This window comes from Budorcas taxicolor, chromosome 13 (assembly GCF_023091745.1).
Source record: "Budorcas taxicolor isolate Tak-1 chromosome 13, Takin1.1, whole genome shotgun sequence".
NCBI classification, from domain to species: Eukaryota; Metazoa; Chordata; class Mammalia; order Artiodactyla; family Bovidae; genus Budorcas; species Budorcas taxicolor.
The window spans coordinates 76,070,563-76,087,222 of NC_068922.1; the positions used below are offsets into that span (position 1 = coordinate 76,070,563).

Genomic DNA, 16,660 nt, shown 5'->3' on the forward strand with positions numbered 1-16,660 from the left:
TGGAGTAAGCATCTTGTACATCACAGAGGGGTGTGTCACAGCCGTGCGGTCCTTCCCTGCCCCTCGCCCCCCAGCAGGAACTGTCTGTCTGAGGCCCTAGTGAGGATCCTGTGGGACCTCTGTCCCCTGGGCCTGGCCTCCCTGCTTCCTGCTCTGGCCAGTGGCCCCGCTGAGCTCGAGGTGACAAGAACCCTCCCCCGGCACAGACCCCCTTCACCTCATGGTCAATGTGCAGCTTGTGGTCCTTCCAGGCCTGCAGGGACTTGTACAGGTCCAGGTCGCACCGGACCGTGCCATTCTCCAGGATGTAGCACCTGTTTGAGAGAAGGGGTCATGTGGTGCCCTTGGGTGGGGGGGTGTGGACGCCCCTGCTGAGGACCCAGCCTTTGATCCCTGCCTGGACTCTCACCGATGTGTGACTTTAATGGGGTTAGGGGCTGAGTAGTCCGGGAGGCCCCCAGTACCACTGAAGTCCCCGCCGTCCCTGTCGTCTTGGTCCTCAGGGGCTCCTGGCCAGTGCCGCTTAGTGAGGTTGCGGGGCCGGGATGTGTCGTCCGGGCTGATGTGGTAACCCCTGACGGCCACCGAGCGGATGGAGCGATTCCGGGCGTAGCTGGCCTTGTACTCTGTGGACATCAGAGGGGAGGCTGGGAAGGCAGGCCAGGCTTCCCGGGCAGCGGACCCTTGATTCAGACAGGGCTGCACTCCCAAGCTGAGGGCTCAGGAAACCTACCCCTCGGGAAGCTGGCTTTAGATCCCACTGGAAAGGACCTCTAGGTGATTCAGCTAGGGAAACTGATGTCCTAGAGCTGAGGAGGAACTGGCCTGAGGTAAATCTCCAGTAAGAGCTGTGCATAGATGAACCATCTGGGATGGCCACACAGTGGAGGATTCGAACACTAAACTCAAAGGTATCTACACCCCCATGTTCATTGCAGCATTATTCACAAAAGCCAAGAGGCGGACACAGTCTAAGTGCCCATTTATGGGTGCACACAAGATGGAATATGACTCAGCCGTAGAAGAGGAGGAAACCTTGCTGTTTGTGACAGCAGAGGTGGGCCTTGAGGGGGCTGTGCTAAGTGAAACAAGTCAGAAAAAGACAAGACAGGGCGTGATCTCATTTACCTGTGGCATCTCAAGTCAACCCAGCTCACAGATACAGACAGAAAACGGGGCAGAGGGGAGGGCGGGTGAAAGTGTCAGAAGGGTATTAACAAACTTGCAGTTACAAGTCCGTCCTAGGGATGAAGTGGACAGTGCAGCAACCAGAGTTAATAATACCGTGCTGCATCTTTGAAAGTTGCTGGAAGAATAGATCCTCAAAAAAATATTTTGTGACTGTGTTAAGTGGACTTCTGGGGTGATCATTTCACAATATGTACAGACATCAAATCGTGACATTGTACACCGGAAACTAATGTGATAGGTGAATTTACACCACAATAAATCCTCAGAAAACAAACAAAAACCAAACCGTTCATTTGAACTGGACAAAAAAGCCAAGCAGCACATTCTTCCAGATCAAAAAGGGGGGCGTTGGGGAGGTCTCTGGTCTTGGATGCTTTCCTCGGGGAGGGCAGGGAGGTGGGGCTGAGAAATGTTTTTTTCTAAGCTCTAAGTCACCTGTGGGAAACTGAGGACACACAGGTGCTGGGGCTCGGAGCAGGCCATCCCGAGACAGCACAATGGCATACTGATTATTTTGAATGCAAGTTCTTTGAAACACAGCTGGTGGGTGAAAAGAATGGTTTTAGAAAATGGTCCGACTCTACCTCTTTGCCCCTACACGTGAGAACTCCTCCCAGGCCTCCTGCAAATGACTAGGAGGAATCTCGGCTGGAGGCTGATAGTCGAGGTGTGATAGGAGTGATATACTAGGCCTTTCTCCCTAAAGTTAATTGGTCTAAGGCTGAATTCTGTACTTGGAAGGAAAGCATGCCAAACCCTTTTTGAACATTTCATGCAAATTTTTCAAAGGCACGGTGCCCTTAGCTCAGAAGCTCCAGTGTATAGAAAGCTCTTCAAGTCTGCTCTAGTGGGAAAGCGCATCCCTGACACTAGAAAGCAAATTCACAATAGTGTGGTTGGTTGGTCTAGGCCACCACTTAGTGTAATAATGAAAGCTGGATCTCAGTTCTTTGCGAATAGTTTTCAGGAATGCAGGGGGGAAAACTGGAGTTGAAAACAGTAATTCTTGGCCCACAATATGAACCTTTAGGAAAAAAAAAAGCATCACACCTATGGGCAATGAATCTTCGGCAGAGGAGGCAAGAATATACAGTGCAGGAAGACAGTCTTTTAGCAAGGGGTGTTGGGAAAGCTGCACAGCCTCACGTAAATCAGTGAAGTTAGAGCACTATCTTAGGTCAGTCTCAAGGCAATAGAAATGGAAATAAGCAAACGCGACCTAATTAAACTTGTTAGAAGCTTTTGTGCTGCAAAGAAAACCATAAAACAAAAAGACAGTCTAGTGACTGGGAGAAAATATTTGGAAACGATGACAAGGGATTAATTTCCAAAGTATATAAGCAGCTCATACAACTCAATAACAAGAAACCAAACCATCCCATCAAAAAATGGGCATTTTTCCAAAGAGAAAACTGATTTTTTCATACACATGAAAAAATGCTCAACATCAATTAGAGAAAATTAAAACTACAATGAGGTATCACCTCACACCAGTCAGAATGGCCATCATTAAAAAGTCTACAGATAACAAATGCTGGAGAGGGTGCAGGGAAAGGGAACCCTCCTACACCATTAGTGGGAATGTAAATTGGTGCAGCCACTATGGAAAACTTAGGTTCCTTAAAAAACTAGAGTTGCCATACAATCCAGCAATCCTATGCCTAGAAGTATATCTTGAGAAAACTTGGAAAGATACATGCACCCCAATGTTGATAAGCACTGTTTACAATAGCCAAGACATGGAAGCAACCTAAAGGTCCATGGACAGGTGAATGAAGAAGAATAGGTGAGACTTTACTCAGCTATAAAAAAGAACGAAGTAATGTCATTTGCAGCAACATCGATGGACCTAGAGACCATCATGTTAAGGGAAGACAGATACCATATGATATCACTTATATGTGGAATCTACAACACGGCACAGATGAACTTGTTTATGAAACAGACTCGCAGACACAGAAGTCAAACTTAAGGCTACCAAAGGGGAAAGGGAGTGGGGGAATGGATAAATTAAAAGTTCGGGATTAGCAGATATAAACTGCTATATATAAAACAGATACAGTCCTACTGTATAGCACAGGGAACTATATTCAATATCCTGTAATAGACCATAGTAGGGAAGAATATGAAATACATCCATACAGCTGAATCACTATGTTGTACACCCGACACGCAACACTAAATAATCTATACGCCAATTTAAAAGCTAGAAAACAAAAGCATGACCCTGAGAGCAACTCCAGGCTCACCCAGAGCTCTTCTGTTTGCCTCCAGACAACTGCAGATGCTAAAAAGCAATCAGGACAACGGAAGAGACATTTGTCCTACGCTCGAGAAAGTTGGAGGATCAAGCCCCCTGGGCCCCAGCACGCCCGGAAGGTTCCTTCTTCTGAGAGACAACTCTCCCTCAGATGGGGTCAGCCAGCCCTCAGCTGGACCCTGGAGGCGACTGTGGACTTAATTATCTACCTGTCACTTCTGATTTATCCAAGCATTACCCACAACTTACTGCATTACCCACATCTCAGCCCACCCTGGTATCTTTCGGGGCCTCTTAATACCCATCCTATCTAATTTCCAACTGCTTAACAGCAAACCTTCTTGGTAGAGATTTATTATTTAATGACACTCATGAGAAAGGTGTTTTTTAATTTACTTGCCCTCATACCAAGACCCAAATCCCCCATTTTTCTTAATAGGAACTCATGCTGATTTAGATTCCTCTGAAGAGGATGAGTCTTTACCTGATAGCCCAGTTGGTCCTTGGGTCACACATGCTGATGAAGCTGGATTTCTATTTCTATGAAGTGCTGAGCCTGTATGCATGACCCAGATCTCTGCAGAGATGCAGAGTGAGGGCTGAGCCCTGCGACAGACCCTCCAATCTTAGACGCAGGTGTGCTTGTCTTGACTTCCTCACCTTGTCATTGTCCAGTCTTACCAGTCATGAAAGAAGGGACAGTTGGCTCAGATGGGAACCGAATCTCTCGATTTGTATAAGACCTAAGAACCAGAAATGCTTGTGATTCCCAGGCACCCTGGCAGCCTTAAGCCAGCTGTTTCCCTCAGCTCAACTCCTGCTGACCCAGCCTGGTTTGAGGTAACTGAGCTCTGGGTCAGCTTCCTCTTCACTCCCACGCACCGGATTCACAGCTTCTCTTTGCATTAACCTTTCAAGGAAGACAGGTCACTGGGACTGGCATAGCCTTGGGGAAGAAGTTTTCCTCTCCCCTCCTAAGTTCTTCTTGCTTGCCTAAGAATTAAGTTGACGTGAGACACAGTAATAGGAGAAAATCAAACAAAAGTTTAATAACATGTATCTGTGGGCAAGAGACCCAGAAAAACCCGGAAGCTGCCACCTGAAATACACCCTCAGCCAATGAGGATATCGAGGGTGGGGAGAGCCAGTCGTCAGAGGTAACCAGGAAAACAGCAGTAAACGGTCACTGTGACACAGATTTAAGCTCTGGCCATCTCCATGGAGAGAAGGTTCTAGAGATTTGATCAGCCTCCTCTTCCAGGGGCAGAGGGCGACATCATTACAAATGGAGATCTCCCTTACAAACATCAATGTTTCTTGCAAAAAAACCTCCTCCCACCTGACTTGCAGAGGTTTCCCCCGTGTCTACTGTTTCCTAGAAAATAACCTGCTCAAAATAATAGGTCAAAGAGACATATTTTAGGCTGGCAAATTCTGCTCCACTACAAAGCTTTTAATTTGTTCTGTTCACGGGGACTTTCCTGGTGGTCCAGTGGTTGAGGCTCCATGCTGCCAATGCAGGGGGCACAGATTGATCCCTGGTCAGGGAACTAGAACTGCAGGCTGCAATCAAAAAAAAAAAAAAAAAAAAGATCCTGCACACCCGAAGACATAAAAATAAATGCTATGAATAAGTTTTGGCCACACTTGCAGCTCCTGGCTACCTGATGTGATAAGGGTTACCACCTACACAGCAATGAAGATGGCAGGATTGCTGCAGGCATCCTAGGGCAGCCTGTTGCCTCAGTTAAGTCCTGCCCACATTTCTCATGCCAGTTAGACTCTACGGCACCAGCTCCTCCCCCACGCCCCAAGCTTACTGCGTGTCCACAGTGACTACAAAGCTAGTCCTCTAACCGTAGGCTCTCGCTTCGTCTCTGCTTTCCATGCTGTGTTGGTGGGTGCAGCTCTTATGTGGGAGAGACAACCTGTGGGCAGGCGCTCAACCTACCCATCGCCTTCCACGGTTAATACCCTCAATCCGGCTCCTTCACCCTCCTCCCTGATGGTGGAGAGCACCACTCCGTGCCACACGGGAGCCACGCAACTACGGGAATGGTCTCAAGGCCGGGAGATGCGCTCTCAGACATCCCTTTAAACTTCGATTTTGTGAGGCTCCCCCATAAATGGGATTTGCAGGGAAACATAGTAACTGGTTATGCTGTGTTCCCCCATGTGAACGACCTGAGGCATATTCTGCGTCCACTGTGAGACAAGCCCACGCAGCCAAATTCATCGCTCTTTCTGGAGCGTGCACACGAGCAGAGGGAACTTTTTTACAGACTCCAAGGTGCTTCTGGAGTCTGCCAGGCAGTTGGTACGATGTGGAGGTTCTGTGGATTCTTCACCTCTGCAGGTTCTCCTAGTGCTAATGGGCGTGTAAGTGCTGCCCTGTTATGCTAGTCATGTGGCTTCTAACGCTGCTGCCCTCACAGCTCAGCCCAGGCTTGGGAGACTGAGGCCTGACTGTCAGGAGACAGGGCAGACAGAGCTGTGAAAACTGCTACTCAAACTGCCCCCTTTTCCTTTCTCCACTCAGTTTTTAAGCCTGCCTTTATTCCTGACTGATAGTATCAGGCAAATGCCCAACAGGGTAAGACAGACAAATACATACACAGACACACAGGCTAAGACAAATGCACACACACACACACACTCACACACACACACACACACACACACTCACTCACTCTCTCTCTCTCTCTCTCTGCTCTTCCCCCAGAAATGTGAAGTTGCTCAGTTGACTCTTGGCGACCCCGTGGACTGTAGCCCACCTGGCTCCTCCCTCCATGGGATTCTCCAGGCAAGAATACTGGAGTGGGTTGCCATTTCCTTCTCCAGGGGATCTTCCCGACCCAGGGATTGAACCCAGGTCCCCCTCATTGCGGCAGATGCTTTAACCTCTGAGCCACTAGGGAAGCCCATGTGAAGGTACCCTCTCTACACCAGGAGGCATAGCATCCTTATCACCAGAGTCAGAGGACTCAAGGCTAAGAAAACTCAACAGACCACTTCTTCACTAGGCAGCTACCCCAAGCAGCAGTCTCTTTGTCCTATTAAGTATTCACAAGTAATTATTTCCTCATCTAAAAATGATGTATAAACAGTCTGCTTTCCTTGCTTTGGGGCCCCACTTCTAGAAGACCTCTGTATGCGTGAATTATATTTTTCCCTCCTGTTAATCAGTCTTGTGTCGATTTAATTATTCAGCCAGCCAAAAGAACTCAAGAGGAACCAGTGGAGGGGGGTGGGGTGGAATTTCCCCTTCCTTAACACAGGTTAAAGTCAGAAGCCAGATTTCTTGTATCTTCTACATATTAAAAGACAAATTTGGCCAAGTTGCTAACATTTCAGAAAAACGGTGGGGTGGGGTGGGGTGGCTGGGTGTCAGGAGCACGCATTTCCGGCTTCTGAAGACAGAACAGGAAATGTGTCTGTCTACACCCTATCCACTGGTGGCATGGTCAGTGGGGCGGGGAGCTGGCATGCTGCCACTTCAGACAGGGTGGTGTCTGTCTGACACCCTGGCCACAGCCCCCACCACTCCTTCCATTTTGGCTCCCACCCTGGCCTGTGTCAAGTCTGTAACCCCGCTGCCCTGAACACGCATCTCTTCTGGGAGCCCGGCCTGGAGCCAGCCCTGACGCAGGCTTCTGCTGGGCTCCGAATGACCACCAGGTGGAGACCAAGGGTCAGGGCCTGGCTGGAGGCCACGAGGTGGGGCCCAGGAAGAGGGGGACCCTCTCCCACGTGGCCCAGGATGTCTGGTGCTCCTCTCTCCCTTCTTGGGGCAGATCTCTGTACTTTTCCTCCTTGTATCAGTCTCAGGGGCCAGAAGACCTGAGGGTCCAGGTCCGGAAGAGGCATTCCTTTGACGATGCCCTGGCCTTTTCTGACCCCGGGCAGCTTTCTCCTTGCCTTTTTCCTCCCTGAGTTCAGTCTCTGTGAAGCCACAGTGGCTGGGCCAGAAACGCACACACTTCTGAGCTGATGTCCTCACGGGAGCAGGTCACAGCTGCCCAAGAGGGCCAGGAAGCAGACCCAGCGGGGTCTTTCTGCTCCTTTGTGTTGCTCTGGAGTGCTCCACCCCCCAGCTTTACTCCTGGGGGTCCCCAACTCCGGCCGCCAGGCCCAGTCCCAGTCCCGGCCTCTGATTCTCTTTGGAAGCTACTTTCAACCATCTGCAGAGTCTGTGGCTGTCTTCTCGCCACAGTGACAGAACGGAGCATTTGAGACAAAGACTGTTTAGGTCCCAAAGCTTCAAACATTTACTCTCTGGCTCCTTAGAGAAAAAGGCTGCCAGCCCCGGTGTACACCTTTTCCAGGACTGCATCCACACCACTCGCTCTCCTTGTCACCCTAGGTGTCTTTGTTTCCAGGGTCCTGAAATATATGTGCCCTTCCTGAACCACATATATCAGGAAGGTGGGTGGGTTGTTGGATCGCTAAGTCATGTCTGACTCTCTGCGACCCCATGGACTTAGCTCACCAGATTCCTCTGTCCCTGGGCAAGAATACTGGAGTGGGTTGCCATTTCCTTCTCCAGGGGCTCTTCCCCACCCAGAGATTGAACCTGAGTCTCCTGCACTTGCAGGCAGATTCTTTAGAAAAACTAAGCCACCAGGGAAACCCCTGTATCAAGAAGTGGGGACTCATGGTCTGGGCTCTGATGGCTCGGGGGCAAATCCTGAGCCCAATCCTTGGGCAGTTGAGTTAATTTCCCAGCAGCTGGACCTGCCTGCCAGGGCTCTTTGGAGTTTGATGTGAAATAGACCTGGTAAATATTTCAGCTCCTGGAAGCTGACATGTAGCAGCTGCTCTGCTGGTTAGGGACCCTGCAGCTGACATCCTCGCCCAAGGTCACAACTGGGCCCTCCTAGCACCCCAGGCCTGGGAATGCTAGGGCGGTGTGGCCTGCCCTCTGGCGTGGGACCCACAGGATCTCGCTTCCTCTTGCCCTGGCTCAGAGTACTTCTGCTCTGCTGGTCACGCTTGGCTCTCATGTAAATGTCAACTCACCACCCACCCTATAGCCGCAGCCCTCTCCACCTGGCCACACCCCTGTTTCATTTCCTCCATGCCATCTTTACCCAGGGAAGTGAGCTTCCCACTTTGTTAACTGGCTGACACCTGGCCTCACCCTTGAGGTCTGATGGTGTCTCTCGCGCTCAGCTGTAACCTCAGCAGCTGGCGCGTGGCAGGGCTTGCAGATTTGTTGGGAGATGAGATGAACCAACACTGGCCACCTGGACCCATCATCCCCCAAGTCCTCGTCTCCTCCTCTGGGTCCTGGGTCTCTTCTGCTTCTGCCCTGGGTTGGCTGCTCTGCCTCCTTCCTCACCCCAGTGCATGAGGGCGAGCCAGGGACTGAGCTGCTTGGGGTCAGGGCACCTCAACCTCAAAACTGGCAACGCTCCGCGGCTGTCTAACAGCCGCTGTGGGAGGTTGACCTGTACCTCACAGGATGTTAGGCAGCTTCCACAGCTTCTACCACTGGATGCTAGGAGCATCCCTCCCCACTCATCATATGTGGCAGCCAGAAACACCAGCACACAGCCAAGCAGGTGAAATCGCTCCCTGTTGAGGACCCCTGCTCTAGGCTGGCTGCTCAGAAAGGAATGAAAGAGAGCATCTTGCTGGCAGGCATGTGCAGGAAGAAGAATGTTGGGCCTGGTGATGGGGACGGAGTTTCCTAGGTGGCTGTAAGGAGCCGCCCCCGTCTTGCTCCCAGGATCCTCTGAGCACACACAAGACAGGGCTGTGATGTCACACCATCCTCACAGGAGGGCCCGAGTCCAGCTGAGTCTCAGCTGTTTAGATGCATATTGAGTGCCACACTCATTATGCCAGCAAATCTGGAAAACTCAGCAGTGGCCACAGGATTGGAAAAGGTCAGTTTTCATTCCAATCCCAATGAAGGGCAATGCCAAAGAATGTTCAAACTATTGCACAGTTGCACTCATTTCACATGCTAGCAAGGTAATGCTCAAAATCCTTTAAGCTAGGCTTCAACAGTATATGAACCAAAAACTTCCAGATGTACAAGCTGGATTTAGAAAAGGCAGAGGAATCAGAAATCAAACTGCCAACATCCACTGCATCATAGAAAAAGCAAGAGAATTCTAGAAAAACATCTACTTTGTTATGCTAAAGCTTTTGACTGGGTGGATCACAACAAACTGTGGAAAATTCTTAAAGAGATAATATCAGACCACCTTAGCTGCCTCCTGAGAAATCTGAATGCAGGTCAAGAAGCAACAGTTAGAACCGGACATGGAACAATGGACTGGTTCCAAATTGGGAAAGGAGTGCGTCAAGGCTGTATACTGTCACCCTGCTTATTTAACTTCTGTGCAGAGTACCTCATGCAAAATGCCGGACTGGATGAAGCACAAACTGGAATCAAGATTGCTGGGAGAAATATCAGTAAGCTCAGATATGCAGCTGACACCACCCTGATGGCAGAAAGTGGAGCAGAACTAAAAGCCTCCTGATGAAAGTGAAAGAGGAGAGTGAAAAAGTGGGCTTAAAGCTCAACATTCAGAAAACGAAGATCATGGCATCCAGTCCTATCACTTCATGGGAAATAGATGGGGAAACAGTGGCTGACTTTATTTTCTTGGGCTCCAAAATCACCACAGATGGTGACTGTAGCCATGAAATTAAAAGACGCTGGCTCCTTGGAAGGAAAGTTATGACAAATCTAGACAGCATATTAAAAAGCAGAGACAATACTTTGCTGACAAAGGTCTGTCTAGTCTATCGTTTTCCAGTGGTCATGTATGGATGTGAGAGTTGGACCATAAAGAAGACAGGGTGCCACAGAATTGATGCTTTTGAACTGTGATGCTTTCGAACCGAGAGTCCCTCGAACTGCAGGGAGATCAAGCCAGTCCATCCTAAAGGAAATCAACTCTGAATATTCACTGGAAGCACTGATGCTGAAGCTGAAGTTCCAATACTTTGGCCACCTCATGTGAAGAGCCGACTCATTGGAAAAGACCCTGATGCTGGGAAAGATTGAGGGCAGGAAGCGAGGGGGGTGACAGAGAATGAGATGGTTGGATGACATCACTGATACAGTGGACATGAATTTGAGCAGACTCCAGGAGATAGTGAAGGACAGGGAAGCCTGGCGTGCTGCGGTCCATGGGTCACAAACAGTCAGAGACAACTGAGTGACTGAGCAATACAGCGCAATACAGTCTCTGTCCTCTAAGCATGAATGGGGGGAAGCGTAACTCAATCACAAGTCCTTGTATTATTTAAAGATTAGCCAGTGTGCCACGTGCTGAAGCAAGCTCTTAACTGTGTAATTCAATCTGGAAACCAATCATTTTATTCAGCTGAAAAGAGATTAGCTTAGCAGTTACTAATCAGCTAGTGAGGAGTTATAACGGGGGACCGTCAGTGGGGAAGTGCCATTCGAGGCAGAAGCTGGGTCGTTATGGAGACAAACCAGCTCTCGTAACGAAGGTGTCCTCTGCAAAGACAGGAGGAGCCCTCTGAGCCCACCGCTGGATAGCCAGTCTCTAATTAGGCTACAGGGGAGTCTCACTCAGCCTGAAAAAGGATGGGGATCCTGATGCAGGCTACAACGCGGATAAACCCTGATGCCGGGTGAAATAAGCCAGACAGGAAGGACAGATCCTGTGTGATCCTGCTTCTGTGAAGTACCTACAAGAGTAAAACTCGGAGAAAGCAGTGGGGTGGCTGCCAAGAGCGGGAGGAGGGGAGGTGGGGTGTCAGTGTTTCTCAGGTGCCGAGCTTCAGTTCTGCCAGAGGAAGAGAGCTGGGGACGCACGGTGGTGATGGCCGCCCAACACTGTCCGGGTCCTTAAAGCTACTGAACTCGACAGTCAGAAACGGTCACAGTGCTGAGCATCAGGTAGTGCTGATGGGACCACAGAGAAACAACCAAAGTCTTGGATTAGGCTTTGGCTCCCCTTGGGTTAGGGGGTTAGAGCAATGGTGGCCTGGGCAAGTGCCCAGCTCCGGGGGGGGACACTCCAGCCATGGGACCCATCTCGCTGGGACCATGTCCTGGCACCCGAGCCCGCCAAACATCCTCAAAGCCCAGGTGCACCCTCATTTGAATGTTTAGCAGGGGGCATGCTCTCCAGGGGAGGTGACCCTCAGAATGGGGCCGTGACCACCCGCTGGGAGGGTTCAGCCAGGTTGAGAGGACTTCCCTAGGTGCCTCCTCTGGTCACTGGCTTCCTAACTTTCTGTCCTTTGGCCCCTGCTGTGGGGAGGTGTGAAGGCTAAGGCAACTTTTCCACTTGGGATGGGGGTGCTCTACCCTCTCCAAAGTATAGCTGACCTTAAACAAGGCTGGGGTCATCTGCATGTAACTCATAGTTAACCCCCCTCCCTCCGGTATCCATGGTTTCTCCACATCCATAGATTCAAACCACGGATGACGCAGAACTGCAGTATTTACTACTGAGGACGATCTGCGTGCAGGGGGACCGTCGTTGTTCAAGGGCCAACGGTGCATTGGGTTCCTGTTACTCTAGGTGGTCTTATTCCATAGCATCACCCTGACGCTGAACTAGCAAGTCGGGAACCAGTGCTCCTGGGGCAAACATGGGGTGAGGTCCCTGCCAGCCTTGGGTCACAGCACACCTGTCAACCATCAATATGGAACCGTATTACACACTGTGTCTCCATTTTGTGTAAAGACACCCGACTTCATGCGCGTGGTGATTCTCCGACATTGAACTCAAGGTAGCAGCCGGAAGCTCATCTCACCCACATGTTCCCCTCTTTAAAGCACATCCCAGCCAGCTGGGGCTTGGGGACCCGACGCAAGATGTCAGTGCCACCTTGGGGCCACTTTAGATGGTGAAGTCACTGCAGAAAGATATGTGATGCCAGGGACATGATGCTAAGCAGATGGTGGTGCTAGTGGTAAAGAACACCCTTGCCAACGCAGGAAACGTAAGAGCTGTGGGTTCAGTCCGTGGGTCAGGAAGATGCCCTGGAGGAGGGCATGGCACCCCACTCCAGTATCCTTGCCTGGAGAATCCCATGGACAGAGGAGCCTGGCGGGCTCTACAGCCCATGGGGTCACAGAGTCGGACACGACTGCAGTGACTTAGCGCGCCTGCAGGCAGGTAGACAGGAGGATGAAGGGCGTCGCCTTGGCTTGGCCTCGTCTGGAAGCCGGCATTGGAGGATTCAGCATCTTTTAGCGCTTTGCAGGCGAACCTGTCCAGTGCCTGCAGTCCAGCTGGAGGAATGCTATGGAAGCACAAATCTGATCCTGGCTCCTCTGCTCAAAGCCCTCCAGGGTCTTCTGGTCTCAGAAGGACCCCACCACGTGGCCCAGGGACAGACCCCTCTCCCCTCCCTTTCTCTTTATGCTCCTGCTCTTCTCAGCCCTCTACGCGCTCGTCTCCTCCTTTATGCTCCCTGCCCACCCCACCTGGGGCTGGGTGGATTGATGGTGCAGGGCACGTGAGTTTGTTTGAATGAACAAGCAAGGCTGCTCAGGTGGGTTCCCTCCCCGCCCCTCCCGTCCCACTTACTCTTCTTGAAGAGCTTCTTCCGGTGTCCGGCCAGGGTGAGCTGGCTGTCCCCGCTGTCGCAGATGCAGCCCTCGCCGCCCGGCACATAGTACTTGGGCACCAGGTTGGAGAGGGCCCTGCCCCCGGGCCGCGCAGGGCCCTTGCACTTGTGCAGCTTCAGCTTCCCCGACGCGTCCTCCACGCACTGCCACTTCTGCAAGACACACGTGGCTTCAGCCTCCCGGGCCTGCTCGCCCGCCCCGCCGCTTCCCTGCTGCCTGCTCCCAGCCACCCCAGACGTGTCCCTCTTTTGGCCCCGACTGGACACCAGCTGGTACCTGGAATGAGCTGCTCTGTGATGGGTGAATACCTGTCCACTGTCGGGGGAGCAGAGAAATGGTACCCAGGGTGATGTGCTGTGGCTGAGCGGGAACCCAGCCACGGGGAAGCCCCGTAGGAGAAAAGCACTCGGGTTGGAGGGCGTGGCTGGTACACAGGGAAGGGCCCTTCCAGAAGGTGTAGCATGAGGCAGGCAGTGGCGGTGGGGTGGGGTGGGGGGAGTGGTCAGCCGGGTGTGACTGCATCTGCCAGAGGTGGGAGGTGGGTGTCTGGGCTGGGATCCTGGAGGCCCTACAGCAGTAAGTACAGGGCCCGTGGCAGAGGCCTCCCCAGCTGGCCTTGGCTCCTCCCACCCCATGTGCTCCTTTCCTTTGGGTTAAGCAATGTGTTTGGATAATTGGTTTCAAAGACAGATCAGGCAGCCCTCTCACTGTGTGGGACTGCCAGACCCCCAATCTGCAGGGAGAGGGTGGGGATGGACCAGCAGGGGGATTTGACTACAGTCCCAGGGGGACAAACGCCCCTCGTGGCCTCATTGATTCATTCCCTGAAGCTCAGAACTGAAATCTGAGCCCCTCTGGGGTCTGCCCAGATGGTCAGCTCTGGGAGGCCAGAGCTTTCTGTCCAGGGCTTTCTTCCTGTGCCTGGCAACAGAGGCAGCCTTGAATGCTGCTCCAGCGTGACCCAAAGGGCTCCAGGGGCACGGGCAGGTTCCTGATGCCCTCCACGGCAGAGGGAGGGGCTGGGAGGGGGTCGTGAACAAATGCTGGATGGGGCAGGGGGATTGTGAGGACAGGTTGGTGCCAATTTTGAGTCCAGCGATAAGACAGAGCTGCCAGGATGCAACCTGTGACATGCACCCAACTGGTGCCCCAGCCTTGGCAACCCATGGGTTTATTAAGGAGAAACAGAATGTGGAAGTCCCAGGTTTACTTCCTGCTACTGGTGAAACGGGCTTGCATCTCCAGGCCTGAGCCAGCATGGCTCAAAGTTCCAGCTCGCAGACCAAGGCAGGGAAGCACCGTCTGTTGGCGGCGCCTGGGCCTTTCCAGGGCACCCCCACCTGCTCCCCCTGCTCATCTGCTCGCCTCTCTCCCCCTGAGCCTCGCCTCGGGCTGGCGTCTCTCTACAAATCTCCGTCCTCACTCCCCGTCCCCTCCAGAGCCCACATTGGCCTCCCAGGCCTCAGAAAATCGAGTTCAGACTCTCCCAAACCACCGTCACAGTTGCTGTTATCTCCAAATACTGTCTGGATTATATTTTCCTTAACATTTCTCTTGAAATCCGCTCGCATTTTTACAACCTAAACTTGTTTACGTCAGAAGGTAATTTCCTGCTGTTCCTATATAAGCGGAAAGCCAGCCACAAAGATGATCTGGGAGAGTAAATACAATGGAAATAGTCATTTAACTTTATAAATACTGTGCAGAGGCCGGCTGCGTCTTTGTTAGAGGGATCGGGCAAGAGTCTCAGAGCAGCTAAAGACGCATGTGCACCCAGGGTGGGAGCTTTCCTCTGACGGGAGCAGGATTTTCTGAGCGTTGTCTGGCATCACCCTGGGTGTTGCACTTCATCAGGGACACTGGCCTGCTGCTCTGAGAAGCAGGCCTGGGCCGTGGTTTTGGGGGGCCCCTGAGAAGGAAGGAGGGACCCCGTCCCTGGCCCCAGGGCCGCGCCGAGCATCCTCACCTGCCCCAGCTGCTCGCACGCTGTCTGGTACTCGGCGCGCTGACACAGGTCTTTGACGCGCTGGTACTTGGGCAGGAAGTTCTCCTCCTGGGCATCCACCTTGTCGCCATCCCTCTTGTGCAGCAGTTTGCTGTGGGGCAGAGAGCAGAAGCGGAGCTGGTGGCCCAGCTCTGGGGGGGCACATGGCCCCACTCAGCCCTGGTGCAGCGTCACCAGGGAGCACGTGTATCCAGCCGGGCCGCGTCTTCCGATGGTTAAGAGACTTAGGAAGTGGGGATTTTATAAGATGCGTCCCAAGTTTCGTGAGTTGGCAAATAAACAAAAAAGCATGTACAACATTGTCCAGGCAGGACAAAGCATGTCTGAAGGGTACAGGGGGCGTCCAGACGTACGTTCCGTATCAACCACAGGGACAGCGAACGGCTTCCTGTGTCCAGGGGTCTGAGGACACAGGCTCCCAGCCCCTGGTGGAAGGTGGTGGAACAGCATCAACCTCCCTCCTGCCCTTGACATTTGTAGTATTGCAGGTGCAGGTGGGGCTGCCAGACGCTTCCTGGGAGGCACGGGTTGGGGTTGCCCGGTGTTGCCCTGGGGCGGCTCTTCCAGACCCTGGCACTCACCCTCTCTCTACCAGGAAGGAGTCCCGCCAGACCCTCAGCTTCTTTTTCAAGTGAAACCTGGGGGGAGAAAGCACATGTCCATCTTCTCATCAATGCAGGGGGCTCCCACGTCCCTCCATCCTTCCAGAAGCAGGGATGGCGCTCAGAGCCAGCCTTGATTCACAAGCAGTGCAGACCCCGGGGGCAGCCAGGGCAAGTGAGGGACACACACCCACACATGGACACATGCACACACGGACACACGCACACACACGGACACACACCCACATGGACACACACCCATACAGACACACGGACACACACCCACACGGACACACACCCACACGGACACACACCCACACACCCATATAGACACACGGACACACAGACACACCCACATGGACACACACCCACACATGGACACACACCCACATGACACACACCCACATGGACATACACACACCCACGGACACACCCACACCCACGGACACACACCCACACATGGACACACACCCACACGGACACACGCACACACGGACGGACACACACATGGACACACACCCACACGGACACGCACACACGGACACACACCCGCACGGACACACCCACACCCACGGACACACACCCACACGGACACACACCCACATGGACATACATACACCCACGGACACACCCACACCCATGGACACACACCCACACGGACACACACCCATACAGACACACGGACACACATCCATATAGACACACGGACACACACACACACAGACACACCCACATGGACACACACCCACATGGAAACATACCCATGGACACACACACGGACACACACATGAACACATACATGAACATACATGGACACACACAGACACACAGACACACACACACCTCCCCGCCCACAGCAGAGCTGCACTTCCCTAGAGCCTTGGGTCTGAACATGGGGCAGAACGACCCAGGTCAGTCGCTCCGAGTCACGCGTAGTCATGTGTGTGCCCCTCTGTGACTCCCAGGAAGCCTGGCAGCTCCCTGGGCGCTGGAAGAGATCGCTCCCCTTTTACTTCAGCACCAGATGA

The 16,660-nt window shown here is 52.5% G+C and overlaps 1 protein-coding gene across 1 annotated transcript in view; it reads right to left on the bottom strand.

Annotated features, from left to right (window-relative positions):
• The window catches only part of SULF2 (sulfatase 2), a 123,931-nt gene that overhangs the window by 5,986 nt on the left and 101,285 nt on the right, over window positions 1-16,660 (bottom strand). The window contains exons 9-13 of the mRNA XM_052650499.1: window positions 15,612-15,668; window positions 14,992-15,121; window positions 12,985-13,177; window positions 410-626; window positions 218-314 (exon numbers count right to left, since the gene is read on the bottom strand). Of these exons, the coding sequence (XP_052506459.1) occupies window positions 218-314; window positions 410-626; window positions 12,985-13,177; window positions 14,992-15,121; window positions 15,612-15,668 (694 nt within the window). The remainder of the gene's footprint in view (window positions 1-217; window positions 315-409; window positions 627-12,984; window positions 13,178-14,991; window positions 15,122-15,611; window positions 15,669-16,660) is intronic.